This window comes from Crocodylus porosus, unplaced genomic scaffold (genome assembly GCF_001723895.1).
Source record: "Crocodylus porosus isolate Cpor-Errol unplaced genomic scaffold, CroPor_comp1, whole genome shotgun sequence".
NCBI lineage: Eukaryota > Metazoa > Chordata > Crocodylia > Crocodylidae > Crocodylus > Crocodylus porosus.
The window spans coordinates 48454301-48470551 of NW_017728909.1; the positions used below are offsets into that span (position 1 = coordinate 48454301).

The 16251-nt window shown below is 40.4% G+C and overlaps 1 protein-coding gene across 1 annotated transcript in view; it reads right to left on the minus strand.

The window, feature by feature from the left end:
* SV2C (synaptic vesicle glycoprotein 2C) overlaps positions 1 to 11613 on the minus strand; it is a 167690-nt gene extending 156077 nt beyond the window's left edge. The window contains exon 1 of the mRNA XM_019532225.1: positions 10933 to 11613. Coding sequence (XP_019387770.1) covers positions 10933 to 11497 — 565 coding nt within the window. The 5' untranslated portion in view covers positions 11498 to 11613. The remainder of the gene's footprint in view (positions 1 to 10932) is intronic.
* Between the last annotated feature and the right edge of the window lie 4638 nt (positions 11614 to 16251).

Below are 16251 nucleotides of genomic sequence, written 5' to 3' on the forward strand. Positions count from 1 at the left end.
AACAGACTAGTGCGATACCTCAGTTTAGTGCAACTTTGTAGGCATTTATTCAAATACAAGAGCTGTGTAAGACTGGGGACTTTCTTCCTTTTCCATGTACTTGTGTGACACTGTATTTAGCTGAATTCACAGATTTACTTGAATCTGACAGGGCTGTACCATGACACTTCTGTTATGGCCTTGAACCTCTGACCTCTGCGCTGTCAACTGTATGCCTTAGTACCCATACCACCCCAGCCCCTACTGGAAAATTAAAATGTAAAATATTTTTTGGTTGCTGAGAACCACTTCTGTAAACTATAATATGTTATAAGCATTAATGCTTTGTTGATGTAAATCTAGGTCTCCTGTCTGTGCTCTTTGAAAATGTATTTGGTGCAACAGACATGCAGGGAAGTAATTAACTTTCCAAGTTTCCCTAGTAGTTGACATGGTAATAATAAAACAAAGACTAGGCATTGACTAATCTTAAATATGCACTGTAAAATTTACAATCTACATGTCATCAAGACAACCTTTTCTCAAGGAACTTGGTTCATCTAGATTAGAGTTAATATTTCTAATGGTGAGTGCCATAAAACTACATGACCTTAGAAGCAGCATCTATTTATTAATTAGATCTAATGCAAGTGTCAAAGGTTAAGTTGCTTTTATTCTCTGGGGATACATCTGTGTTGCTGGCAGCACAGTTTTTATGCATTAAATCAGCCTCTTTCTATCCAGTTGATGACTTCAAAGTCAATACCCATTGAACTGAAGACAAGTAACTAAGAAAATATGCAACTTACAAGGTGTATGCATTAACTAATCTCTCTTTTACCCCTCGTTCTTCTCCACTCCTTGCCTATGTAGTCGCCTTTGTGTGACATTCTTGGCCCATACCTACTGGAGGCAGGGACTCTGTTTTTATTTTCTTTGCAAAGCACCATATGTATGACTATATACATAATACATAAATAACTTTTCAAAAAGGTTACAGACAATTCTTTCCTCAAATGTAGTCTCTCAAAATCCTATAAGAACTAAAGGAAACTTTTTTTTACCAGTACAGGGAAAAAACAGACAATAAAATTAGCTAACACCTTCTTAAATTACAACAAAATAAGTACTGAAGACCCTCATTACACCTAATTAAGGGCCAGAGGCAATTTTGACCAACCACTTATCCATTTTTGACCTTTGAGTAGCTTTTCTTTTTGCAGTGGAGGCAGGGTTTTTTTTAACTAGAATTATGTTAGATTGTGCTTAGCAGATACAAAGCATAACTTGCCCTATATTGACTAGAGTTTTAGCTGTTTGATCAAGATAGTCAATGCTACTTCTAATCCCAGTCAACACAAAAGAGTTTCAGACATCTTGTCCTGTTTTCCCAAAATGAACCAAGATTCAGATTATGATTATTACCTGTATTACAGTGGCATTTATCAGCACTGTTCGTGAAATAGGACCTCACTGTGCTAATCACTGCACAAAAACAGAACAAAGGTGATTCTTTGCTTCAGGAAGCTTATAGTCTAAACCGGGGTTTGTCAACCAGGGGTACACATACCCCCTAGGGGTGCTTGGAAAGGCCATAGGAGGTACATGTGGGCAGCTGGCAATGGAACTCCAGCACCCACCACCCTGTGCTGCCACCTCCCAGGAGCAGGGCCTGGGGGGGCAGGGGCAGCAGTGCCCCTCTGTGAGCCACATGGGCATTGCTGGGTCAGCCAGATGCGGGGGAGAAGGGAAGGGAGGCTTGCATGCAGCTGGCCCCCACCCTGCCAGCCCCATGCTGCCCCAGTCACAATAGCTCTTCCCTCGCCACTCCAGCAGTTGGGTGAGGCTATGGGCGGGGCCAAGTGCTTCCATCAGGGCCTCTGGTGAGGGCAGGGAGTGGGGTTATTCTCTGCTCTGCCCCCGGGGCACTGCAGTTGGGTCTGCTCTGCCTGGCCACAGCCACTGCTCAGTCTACGCTTGGGGCAGCGTCCGGCGGAATAAGCGCAGACCAAGTCTACCAGCCACTTGATCTGCAGCTGCCACTTAGTCTGCAGTGTCTGGCCTTGCCCCCACCCCCATCCCCGCCCAGCCGCTGGAGCGCCAGGTGGGGAAGCTACTGTGACTGGGGCAGCACAGGGCCAGCAGAGCTGCTGCAGAGCATAGTAGCACTGTAGGGGGCTTGCAGGGCTCTTGCCTGCTCTGGATGCCGATGCTGCTGCGCACAGCCCACCACAGCTCTGCCACCCAGCAGCACAGTGTCCCCACTGGGAAGGTGCTCACACTCCCTGACATTATGACAGCGGCTGCTGAGGCAGCAGGGGGGAGGAGACACAGCCAGACAGGGCACCTGGGGAAGGGATGCATGTTATTCCTCCTACCTCTGGGGTCCAGCAGAGGGGCCAGCAGGGAGCCTATTCCACCACAGGGAGTAAGCAAGGCAGTGATGGCAGGCAGACCCAGCTGCCAGTGGGGGTAGAGGAGAGACTAACTCTTCTCCCTGCCCCCCTCTGCCTCAGAAGCCATGGTGCCTGGCTGCTGCAGCAGCAAGGGGTGAGCACCCAGCAGACCTTGCTTGGGTCCCTGCCTATCAGATAGAGATGGGGGGATTAACCCCTCTCTGGCCAGACCCCCACACCTGCCTGTCTCTGCTCTGGCTGGGGAGCAGAGGGGTGGGGCCAGCCTGGCTAGACAAAGCAGAAAGCCCAGCCCAGAGAGCATGCCAGGATGCTGGGGGGCATCTGGTTTAACTTAAACCAGGAAGGGGTCTGGGACAGACACTGCATAAACCAGTTTGATCCAAAAATTAATTAAGTCTAATACTACATTCAACCAGATTTATCTCAAACTGGCTTCAGCCATTTTAAAACTGGTTTATGTGCACTGAATGTCTGTTCTGTTACAGGTTTAACCCAGTTTCTGATCACTTAAACCGGTTTATGTGTAATGTCCGTCCCTAGCCTTACTCTATTGGGTAAGAGCCATAGTTTCCCATGAGTTGATGCTGATGTTGCATTTTTTCATGTTGGCCTTGAGGATGTCCTTGAAGTGCTTTCTCTGCCCTCCTCTAGAGTGTATAACTTGCCTGAGCTGGGAGAATAAAACTTGCTTTGAGAGTCTGGAGTTGGACATCTGGATGATGTGGCTGGCTCAGTGAAGTTGATGTTGGATGATCATTGCCTCAATACTTATGGTGTTTGTTTGTAAGAGGATGCTAATGCTGGTGCATCTGTCTACCCAGTGGATTTGAAGCATCTTATACAGGCAGCACTGATGGTACTTCTCCAACTACTTAAGATGTCTCTTATAGGTGGCCCAAGTCTCATCTCCATACAGTAAGGTGGGGATCACAATTGCTTAATAAACCATAAGCTTGGTTTCAGACCTAATGTTGTGATCTTCCACCACCCATTTCCTCAGGTTTCCAAAAGCTGCACTTGCATGTATGAGACAATGTTGGATTTCATCATCAATGTTAGCCTTCTGCGAGAGATGATTTATGAGGTACAGGAAATGCTCAATATTCGCCAGTGCCTCAGTGTGAATCTAAATTACCAGAGCTGCTTGTTGATGGAGGACCTTAGTTTTCTGAATGTTAAGCACCAGTCCAATTTTCTTGCATGCCTCAATAAAAATGACAATGACTGCTTGAAGTCCTGCTTCTGAGTGAGCATAGACTACAGCATCATCAACATACTGGAACTCAAAGACTGAGATTGGGGCAGTCTTGGTTTTGGCTTGGAGTTGGGTGGAATTAAAAGCCTACTATCCATTCAGTAGTTTAGCTCCACTCTGACTAGAAGCTTGTTGGTGGTCAAATGTAGCATCATGATAAGGAATATCGAAGAGTGTTGGAGCAATGTTGCAACCTTGATTAACTCCCATCTTAACCTTAAAGGGATCTGTGATAGATCCATTACTGACAACTACCAATCAAGAAAGGTAGTAATAAGTGTAAATGGGTCAATAAACCAGGTTCCTTATTTAGGCTGGTTAGCCCTGCATTCAGGGCTTCTAGCCTATTTGTTTTACATGGGGCAACCTCATCCCCACAGTAAATTAAACAAACAACAAAACAAGCAAATGTGCATTTTTTTTTTTTTTACCAAAACCTTCTGTCTTCCTTCGGATTTTGAGAGGGATAACTCAGGCTCTGTGTTTCTCTCTCATCACCAACCTTCCTCTCCTCCCCTTGCACTCTGATTTTGGAGTTTTTAGCTCTTTTTGTAGCTCCACCCTCCTTTACTATTCAACAGTTGCAGCTGGCTCTCAGCCTGCCAACCAGACAGACTGTTAACCAGTAAACACCTGTTGCAGGGTTTCAGCCCCTGAAGGCTGGGCACCTCTTTTAAGATAGTTTGGGAGAGGGAAGATTAAGGTCTCAGTTTAAGTATTTCAGCCTTCAGGTAAAGGCTAGTCATTCAAGAAAAGAAATCAAAATGTCAGGCTGAGATATTACTTAGGACAAAAGAAGACATGCCTGAAGGAGAGATGTACTTATCCAAAAAGAGAGATTATAATTGAATATGTGTTTGCCAATGAGACTACTCAGGATAGCTACTCATTGGATAGGAGGGAGAAAGAGAGAGAGAGAAAATAAGGGGACCAAAGGCAAAGCCTGGAAATCCCTTCCACTTTCCCCAAGAGAAAGCTGAAGGGATAAAAAGGATATTCTGAATGACATACTGAAGGAACACATTAAGAAAACAAGAGGAGAATCATAAGAGGATGCAATGACAGCCGCCAAGGGAGAACAAGATAGATATCAAGAAGACGAACAAGGCTGACAGTCATTAAAGGAAGTCATTGAAGACTTCAGCAAAAGCAGTTCTGGTTGAGTGTGAGGTGCAAAAGTGAAACTGGAGAGGGTGCAGAATGGTATTATAGGAGAGGAGATCTAGATAGTGATTATAGAGACTGCATCCAATGAAGTGAGAGAAGAAAGGAGAAGGAAGGTGGGGTGCTAGTTTAAAAAGTGTGGACAAGAAAAAGTATTCTTTAAGATGCAAGAAACTAAAGCATGCTTGTAGTGTAAGAGGAAAGAGCCCCAGGAAAGTAAGAGATTTAAGAGAAGAGCCCTTCATTTACAGAAGATCAATTCACAAGTGAATATTACATAAATGTATCATTAAAAATCATACTAACACATGTAAAATAAATGTTAAAAAATCATCAGTTTGTTTATAACATGTCACATCAAGTCACTTTAAGGATGACCAAATGAAAATTAAAATCTTCCATAAGCATCTGAATGCTATGTTAGCTTAGATTTATCATACAATAAGTACTACAAAACACCTAAAATGCTCAGAGAAAAATCTTTCAGGAGACTGCACTTCAGCTCAGCAGGTAAGAGCAAGAATTAAGTGGAGTTCACAAATGATAATTCCAACGCATAGTCCTTTGCATCTGAGAAACATTTTTGCAAAGGGCAGATCACATCATGTTTTCAACACTTCAAAAAATGATTAGCTGTTTGCAGCTCTAGGTATGACAACAGAAAAGATGCTCCACAGATGACAAATATAAACAATGAGATACCCATTTAAAGATGGAGACATAGCTATAAAGGTGAAGTACGATAGACTTAGTCCTACTTCATCTAAACTTCTTTAAAAGTGCCACTTTTTAAAAATATCAATATTCACTGAGATTAGAGATAAAAAGAAAACATTATTTAACTATAATTTTAATGTTTATCTTTAGAAAAATAAAAAATTCTACCACTGCATCAGCTGAAGTTTAATTAACCTTTCAACATCAGGATTTGTTTGTGAATAGCATTAACTTTTCAACACAGTGAAAACAACAGCTTGCATCAGGAAAATTGGTTTTGGATGGAGGCCTATAGTTCAACTAGAGCCTCTGAATCCTCAGAGGTGCACAACAACTTTCTACAGCATATTAGAGCTGTTTGTTTTATTTCCATAAATTACTGTCACTAGAGACATTCTTTGTGACTTTTTCAGTTTGAATGGAATTTAGTTTCATATCTGTCAAGCAAACAAAAGAAAAGAGAAATCATTCTTCTGGACTTCCGCTGTTGTTAATAGCCTTGAAAATATGGCCGTTATGTAGAGCCATTTCTCTCACACAGGACTGCTACTTTCAAAGATTTAAAAGTATATATACACAAAGCAAAGAAATGTCTCTTTTCTCTTACTCACACTTAAAAAAAATTTAAAAAATAAAACGAGTTACTGTAGTGCAAAGTAACACATAAACAAAAAAGAATGGGAAAAGCTGTCTGAAGCCACACTGGATCTTTTTCTTCTTATGCCATTGGATGCGTCTATACTTCCCAATTATAGATGGGCCAGTCAGTGTCACAAACATCTTCTGAACTGGAAGTGGCAGAGCTGCCTATAAAAAATGCACATGCCAGTTATCAGTACCGAGTGGCAGAGTTTATTGGCATATATTCCAGTATGAAACTGGAGATAGGCCTGTCAAAAGTCTGTGAATTAAGGTTAGAGGAGACGGTGATGCCACAGTGGGGATCTGCTATAGACCACCAAACTAGGAGGAAATGGTGGACAAAGCTTTCTTCAAACACCTAGTGGAAGTTTCCTGATCACAAGCCCTGGTTCTCATGGGGGACTTCAAATTACCCTGACACCTTCTGGGAGGGCAATACAGCAGTGATCAGGCAATCTAGGAAGTTTCTGGAGAGTATTGGGGACAACTTCCTGATGCAAGTGCTGGAGCAGTCAACTAGAGGCCATGCTCTTCTTGACCTGCTACTCACAAACAGGGAAGATTTGGTGGGGAATGTCCTAGTAGGGCATGTCCTGATGTGTGTGGATGTTTGTTTACCTGGGGACAGCTAGCAGCTACTAGCATCTTGCACTGCAGCTACTTGTCCTCAGGGAATGCCTGTGCCACGCACGCTTTGGCACGTGGCAAGTTACCCTGTGGGTGGTACGGGAGGCTGGGGCCAGCACTGTGCTGACCCCAGCAGCCTTACCTGGAGTCCAGGGGGCCTCATGGAGCTGCAGCCATAGTGATCCTGCTGGCTGGAGCCTGGCCAGAAGCCTCAGCATGGCTCTGGAAGGCCCGGCTCCGGATGGCCTGGCTCTGCTTTTCAGCAGTGTATGCTGCCTGAATGTATACTACAGCAGGATTTTTTTCCGCATGTATTTTTTGACCAAAAACCTGCAGAAAAAACCCCCCAGGCTCAGAGCATGCTCAGGCAGTACACCCTTGCAATGCAGAGAACACCAGACTGTGCAGTACCACAGTGGTACTGTGCACCACCAGACTGTGGTGCTGCAAATGTGTTCATCCTCTTCTTATAAGAGAGTTTTTTAAATAGTTTTACTACACTAAGTATTTGAATAACTGTGGAACACAAAATGTTCCCATTTGAAAAAGGAACTTCTCTGTAGTGCTACAGGAGGTCTCTTGGTCGCTCCACATCCCACAGTGCTCTTCTTTCCCTCCTCCCCTACGAGGGCACCTCGATAGCTGTCTGGAAGCAGAGCTGCAGCCCAGCCAGGAGCTGGGGTTGTAGTTCTGCTCATCACTGCAAACTGCCAAGTAGATCTTGGGGAACCTGCTGCCACCACTGTGGTGGCAGGACTGGTGCAGCTAACCCCATGGCAGTGGCAGCAGGAACAGCTGCTGCACCTGTGAAGGTAGTGGCAGAGAAGCCTGCCGCTGATATAGCACTGAGCAGGCAGCAGTAGCTTCCCTCACAGAGTGGAAGGAGAAAGCTATCAAACAGCTGATGCTGCCCCAGTCACTAGGACAGCAGCATGTCACCTTCCACAGAAAATTGACAGCCTGCCTTTTCCCCCTTCCCAAGGTACCAGTGACTAGGGAGTGAAGGAGCAGCTGCTCTGTTTGAACCTACAAGGAAGGCAACTTCTGAATTGGAAACAGATCATATCACTGTCAGTAGAAAAACATTTTGTTTTCCCTGTCTTTCTGAAGTATGGGGAGAAAGCTTTGCCTCAAAAGAAAATATTTGTAGTAAGCAAGCTCAGATGTACCTGCTGTAGCACTGAGCCAAATTCCAAGAAAGACAAGTTGTTGCCTTGTAGGCAACAGAAAGAAAAGTATTTAAAAATGAAAAAAGGGAGATTTCTATACAAACTCAATTCTTTAAGAAATACATTGGATTTCTTAAAACATTTCTCATACAATGAGGTCAACTTGCATTGTCCTCATGAGAAAAGACAATATTAGCCTATCCATTAATACCTTTCCTATATTAGCAAAAACAAATCTACTGGAGGAAAGAGCAATTTATACACAAAGCTCCCACAGAAGTTTTTATTATCTGAGAATTCCAGAGTTCAGATTGATTTTGAGCTTGACAGATAGCAAAGTGAAACAAAGGAAAGAAAACTTGTCAGGGATACTTAAGAGAAAACCAAAACTATGCATTACAGCCTGATCCTGCAACCTGTTTAATGCATACAGTTGCCTGCAGCAATGCAATCCGAGATCTCTGAATTGAATGGGGCACCACCTGAGTAAAGGCAGCTGCATGTTCAGGCTGTGGAAGAGAACAAGGCAGCTGAGGGAAACCCTTGAAGCCCTTTTCCTATAGCCTTCTAGTATAGACTTAAACCTTTAAATAAATTAAACTTTTTTTAAAAATAAAATAATTGCTTAATAAAGAACTTACTGATTATAACATTTAAATTAAAATACGTTAAGAAAAGATATTTGTGCTGATCCACAGCTTTATCCTATAGCTGAACTGATTCCAAAGTATTATACTGTCCAAAAAACAAATAGCAGTCCACAACTTAACTTAAATGATTTTATATAGGAGGGAATTGGAGCTGATACAAATATAACAAAGCATGCAAATGAAAAAGAGAAGTCTTTCTATACAGGACTGGTAAAATTGCCTACATGATCTTGATTTGGCCAGGTAACAGAAAAGTTGTTCTGTTTTGTTTTGTTTTGTTTTTTGGGGGGAGGGGCAGAGGGCAGGGTGTAGGAAGGAGTTTAAGTAAATCTTAACAGTTGCATTTAAAACAGCAATTGTGCATATATGTTGATCAATCTTTAAAACTGATATTGCACTGATATTATGACTTTTCTTGGCTTTAGGTAAGGTTACTAATTTCCATAGTTTGAGAAGAATAAATGAACTAAAACAGAGAAGATCTCAATCTTTTTCTTAGCCTGAACTATAGGTTAATAATAAATTAGAATCTTCTTGCACATGTTTTATTCAGGGAACAGCTTCCCTCCATTCATGACTATAACACATCCCTGTGGCATCTACAGCAATGTCTTACATGAAAAAAATGAATACTAGTTTTTAATGTATACAATTATTTTCCTTTAAATTCTATTTTGAAGATAGACTCAAGGTGAGGAGAAAGTGCCATGTGATCAGGCAGTTCTGTGCAGACCCTGGGAAATCCAGAGACTGCAGAGTAAGAACTAGCAGTGTCAAGAATATTCTAACATCCTAAAGTTTCCTACAATTATTAAAAGAAAAATTTCTGAGTATAAATGTAAGCAAAATGAACCATGCACTAACAATGTCAGCATTACATTGCTCCAGTCTGCCCCCCTTTACACTGCATACGTTTGCTTCATACCAATTAACTGTACAGAATTGAAATCCAATCACTCCTCTTACAATATTGTCATTCTGGAAAAGTAAATAAATTATTGTCTGGTGACTTTAAAATTTGTAGTAAAATGGAAAAAGGGATTCAGTTTTTAAGAAGAAGTATCTGCTGTCCAAGGTATTCAATTAAGTCTCACAGACAACAGCTACACATTGCACTTAAGTTATGTTTAACTAGTTAATCGTGTCTTAAGTAGTCACTCAGCCACATGTTCGGTATGATAAAAGTAGAATAAGCTACAAAGTTGTTCCACAAAATGTGTAAAAACTTTGTAGCCACTTCCTATCCTGCCATTAACTGAACATGTGGCCATGGGCCCCTGTGGCTGGGAGGCCCATAAGCTGATCAGAGTTCTGGGGGGGGCGCGGGGAGGGGCTTGTGTGCATCCTTCAGCCTAGGAACACCCATATGATACTGGCTGCCAGCTACAGCAGCACATGCCCCCATGGCTGGGAGCTCCATCAGCTGACAAGGCTCCCAGCTGTGGAGGCGCCCCTGTGCCCAGGACACCAAAACTGACCCAGTCTCCCAGCCATGTACTTCTAGTCTACTTCTGGGTTCACTGGGGAGCATGCTAGGGACCTCCCCCCATGCTCCTGTGAGACTCTCCATCCACCCCAGCATAGCAGCATTCACAAGCTGCTGGGTACCTCGAGGTATGTAGAAAAAATATTTAAACCTGTGTCTATGTCTGAATCGCCGAATCTTTCAGAATCAATTTGGCGGTTCTGATTTGATTCGGAGAAATTAAAAGGTCCTCTGATTCGATTTGGATTTGGAGATTTGGCCACCGGATTGGGCCAAATCTCCGCCAAATTGAATCAGCGACTGAAGCTTCACACAGCAAACATCAGTAAAATTAAAGATACTAAAAGTAAATGGAGATTGTTCCAACAAAGCCATGCACTATAAAAGTAAGAGAAACAAACAATTCTTGTACTATAGAAATAGCCACCTGCTCTCTGTCACGCCAGTATCAATCCGGAAGAGTTGTACTAGTCATATGACTTCAAATAGTTTACCCTGATGTATATTGCTATAACTGAGAAATATTTAGGCTGTTGCTATTTTCTTTTTTTATACAGTCTTTTAACAGCAGTATATGTGTAGTACTTTTATTAGCTGTTCATAAAAAGAGAAAAAAATCATTAATAGGCTTACAAAATAACTGTTTTCATTATATGTGCATGTCATTTCATTATATGTGCATGTTATGTAGTGATGTGCATATTTCATATTTAATAGAGCAAAAATTGGTTTCATTAACTAGCATTAGTTCTAACAAAAGTAATATTTAGACAGACTACAAATGAAATCTGTGATATAAAACAAAGACAACATAGAATTGACTCACCTAACCATCCTGATCCAGAATTGGGTATGCACATGTCTGTCTCAGCACTGGGCAACACAAATCCAACCACAAAAACTTCTACGCCATCAGCCATTAGAGCCATTCCAAGAACAAAGAAGAGGGCCCACTGAAAACGACCATGGCCGCATTCTTGTATAATCAGCTCATACTGCTGTGCTAGCTCTTCCTCATCAGCTTTCCTCTCTGTTTCCAGTTCATTACGATCCTTATATTCATCCCGGATGGGCTGCCCTAAGGCCACCATGCCATCCTTTCCCTGGCCCATATTTGGGATTCCCTGATATTCCCCTTCATAAATTTCATCATCTTCATCATGCCCTTCAGTTGCTTCGCTTGACCCTTCATCATCATTGGCTTCTCCATGGGCATAACAGTCATCATCTTCTTCCTCATCTTGGAATCTATTATATGATCGTTGTGTGTATCCATCCTGAGCTTTATCTACAGCTTTATTTACTTTTTTCACTGCTTGTCTCTTCACCTCCTTGGCAATGTCTTTTGCTCCTTTCACTAATGAAGTCCTATCTCTGTATGAATCTTCCATCTTGTATTAGTGTATGATTGTCGTCCTACTGAAAACAGGCCTGTTAACTTGGAGTATTTACTCTTTGCTAGACATCAGTGATGAAGACCTGAGAATACATTCAACTTCTACAAGGTATCTGCAAAATATAAAAGAAAATAAGTTTATTTACACAGTTTGGCCCTTCTCATTTCCTCCCTCACACTGATGCAATTCCAAGTTAATTACTGTCTGGAGGCTTCAATGTAATAGCTGTATTTTCATTACCATAACACAGTGCTTCACAGATGTAAAGATAAGTATATACTTTTCAAACATTATTGGAAAAAATCTCTTAAAAATCCCAATATCCTTATACATTTACATTGTGAAATTTATTGTCTTCCAGTTTCTCAAAAGAAATTACTTTTCAATCCAAAAGAAGAAAAAGCTGTATATATATACACAAGTGCTTTAAAGAAAACATGGCTTGATCTCAATTTGTAGAGAACATGTTAGGGATGAACACTGAAACACAATGTCATTTTTTAGGAATTCAATTTAGTACTTGTGAAAGGCAGATAGATTAATAGCAATGGACCTGTAATTTTATATACAGCTCTTGCCAGTCCAGCTTTGCTACATGATTTGGTCAATGTGTTTCAGTTTTGACCTGGAGAAAATACTTCCAGTGATGAACTGGTAATTTAGTCTTTATAAAGGCTCAGAGCCTAATTGAAAGCACACTGAAGGCATCTAAAACACTCCCACGTCATCAGCCTTTAGATCAGGGGTCAGCAACATTTTTGGGCAAAGTGCCCAAAACACCTGCAACCTCGACTTGTAAGATGAAGGCATGCCAGCGGTAGACAGCAGGGAAGCTCAGGGGGGCCCAATCCTTGTGGCAGCATAGCCCTGGCCCCTTCCGCACCATTCGCCCCAAGACACATGTGCCAACAAAATGCCTTCACGTGCCATGCCCTGGCACCTGTCCTGGGAGTTACCTACTTTAGATCATGCCAGTTTTAAACTGTTTTTATTTTGAAACATTCAACCAGGAAAATGGGCTGATATCATTTATCATATATGAAATATTCAGTGGTTTAACTCAATTACTTGTAGTGGCATTTTCAAAAGTAGGGAAGTGACTTTGCAATGCAAGTCCTATTGAAGGAGAAGCCACTTGGATATTTCTGAAAATGCTAGGCTATCATTTTTGTCTGAATTTGAACTGATAGGCTAGAAATGATTTTTTAAAATTTAATTGCCATTCTCCTTAGTTTCTAGCTCTAACATTTTAAAACATTAACTTGATTAACTTTTCCCCAAGCTTCTCAGGCTTTTGGCTAAGGTTGTGTGCTAATTTTAACTACAAGGGGACAGTCAAACTAAACTGTTTTGAATATTTTTTTTGTTTAAGATATGTATAAAGAGAAAAAAATATTTCTTAAAAACTAGTGTAAATTAAAGAGAAAATCTCAAATTGAAAACAAAAGGCTTATATTATTAAAATAACTTTTCCTTATCTATCAAAAACATGTTAAATTATTTTTGTCCATTTTAATATTCTTCTTTTTTACTGCTTCCATAAACAAACAGTTCATCCAGTGATTATCTTGCCTCTGAATAATGAAGCAATACCTAGGTTACCAGCACTAATGGAGAATATTTAAAATCAAGTTAAAGATTGTCTTTCCTGAAAGCAATTTTTTACTTATGAAAGTCCATTCATCAGCAATAGATACTTAAAAAAAAAGAACCAACAACGTAAAAGCCCCAAAACAACCAAACCAAACCAAACCAAACCATATACTGTACTACAGATTTTTCATAAACAAAGTATGTTTTATATTTAGATTGAAATCTTTAAAAGTGCCCAAATACTGGCCAAATAGTCGTGTCTCTAATGTCAATGGGAGTTTTGCAGCTGAATTCAATGGGAGTAGAGCTGCCATTGTCCCATCCTTAATATATTGTATCGTAAATGTTATCCTTAAAAGTATGTTTCAGACATCCATGTTCAAATTGCTGGAGTTCTTCAGTATAGAAAGAATTATGAAAAGTGTTGTGCAAGCTAGAATTTTAAGTAAAAACCAAAACAAAAAAATGAACAAATTCTAAAATCGTACAGTCTGTGTAACCTTAGATCAGTATGTTTTAAAAAGCTAAAAACAATTTTCTTTAACTGTTAAAGAAATTAACATTTTCTCCTTTCCCCTCCCCCTTTTTATTCTCTCAAAATAGGTTAATCTTATATACTTGGAATGTTCCACAAAGCAATCAAAAGCTTTGGCACCATTCTAATGTTCTGTGCAAACCGAAGCAGTCACCAGAACAGAAACAGATCACTTAAAAATAGAATTCAATATTTATGAAGGAAAACCATAGCCTAATTTTAGTCTCATAATGTGCCTCTTAAGTAGGTCATCTTGGCAAATCTACTGAGCCAAGACCACTTCAGAAATTAAATTTCTTCAGTTTTCAACGTGCTTCTCAGAAGATATTTTTGATATAGTCTGAACTCAAAATAGGAAGAAATTTGTATCTGATTCTCTGTGATATATCCCTATAACCATAAGCCTTATAGCACACTCTATTTACCGAATATACCCTGCTCTAGATTATTCACTACATTTGCCATAATTCTCATGAGTTTGAGAAGTATTCTTTTAGGGAGTCTGGACTACAAACTGCTCTCAGATTGTCTCAGAAACAAAGTAATCTGTCCATACAAGTTGATTTCTCTCTTTACTTTGCACCTTATAAAGGATGCTTTATTTATAGGCCATAGTAAATTGAAACTATAGTCAGGGAGACAAATAGCATCATTACAGGGCAGAGTGGAGTCAAATTAAGGAGTACTGATGTTCATAATTTTTTATGGTGCTCATAAATTTAACTTGAATTCTGAATTTCCTTGATTTTTAAAACATTCTTATAAGGTATTTAACTCTTAATGTTATTAGTACTCCCTAACATACTTCACGTTAGGTTACATTTACACTAGAAACACTTTTCCAAAATAGGAATTGGTATAATCCCCTAGTGAAGCACATTTAAATGCGAGTACAGCTCTTCTGGCAAAACCATGCTTTATCTTGGTACAGTAAAACCACCCCTATGACTTAAACAAGCTTTGTGAAAAAGCCATTTGATTGGTAAGTGTCTGTGGCTTCTGGGAACCCAGTTGTTTTGGTCAGGGACCACACCTGTTCATGTCCATGAACAATGCAACTATGCCAGCAAAAGTCTGTAGACTAGCTGAGAGTCAAGTTTTTGTCTGGGAAATCAAATGTATTATTTAAGATTTTTTTTTTTATCTTTCATAAGCTTAAAAGCAGTACATTTTAAAGGACTTTGACACCATTCATTTTCAGTTAACAGTGAATTAAATAATTGTGTCTTCATACAGTACTACAATAAGATTTTGGATGAAAGTGTCTTAGATGATAAGTACACAGTGGCATTATTTAAAGTTTGATGTACATGAAAGATAGATCCCCACCCTTTTAATTATATCAGATTGATTAGGTACTAGTAAGCAATTGGAAAATCTGTAGGAAAGTGCTAGCGATGAGTAATGATTTTCTAAATAGTGTATAGTTCTGTAGCATAAATGAGAATTGCATCATCTAATAGGTCTGCTTATTTCCCCTAGATGAGACCTTCAACTCTTATATTCCTTAGTTCATACATATTATTAAAAAAAGTCAATAAAACAATTTCCCAGGAGCACAATGATCTTACCTAAAACTGAAATAAAAATGCTTCTTCAGCATCACCCAGAAGCAACCTAATATTCAACAGAATCTTCAAAATATGAAATTGTTCGATTTGGCATATGTCACATTACCACTGTGACTGCCATTAGACAACATTTCCAAACATGCATTCATGGGAATTAAGTGACTTTGTAAAGGGTAACTTCATCTGGTAGAATTGTAATTTACTCAGACAATATTAGATGCAAAGCTAATATGACTTAAATGCAACTGCAATAGAATAAAAATGGAATACTTTACACCTAAAGAAAATTCCTTATATTTTCTCTGAGTATTACTCCTAATGACTAGCAAAACTTTGCATCTATTTGATGTAATTCTTGTTTCAAAATATCATTTTCAGTTTTGCAGTAGGTGAATATTAACCCGATAAAACGACAATGTTACAGAGACTCCCAACCCAAACCATATTCCATTGTACTTGTATTTCTTTTTCAAGTAAAGTTTTCTTTTTCTTTTTAAGTTTGTTTTCTTTCTTACAGTATTAAACTGGTAGATGTATGTATTTCTACAAGAGATCCTGACTGTTTTAACTTTTGCTTTTCTCTTCCCTTATTATTTATTGCTAACAATTAGAGGTGCACCGATACATCGGTCCCATATTGGATTGGCACCGATATAAAGAAAATTGACAGTATCGTCAATAGCTTTTTTGGGCTGATGTGGCCAATAACATCACCGATAAATGCCCTGTGCACATGTGCAGCAGCAGTACAACATGCAGGTGGCCAGGAGTGCAGCCCAGCAGCATCTGGCTGGTAAGTCTGTTGTGGGGAAAAGGGTGGAGGAGGGAAGGGGTAGGGGGAACAGATAGGGGCCCCCATGGTGAGGGAGGGTGGGGGCTGGGGTGGGTCAGGCACTGCACTGCCAGGGTGGGGCACAGGACAGAGCCATGGCTTGTCCAGGGGCGTGAGGAGGAGGGGTGGCTCCTGCCACTACATGCACCCCAGAAGGACATGGGGGGCTTGTGTCCCCAGTCTGCATGCAGGGCAAGGGCAGGCTGCCACTGTGGGC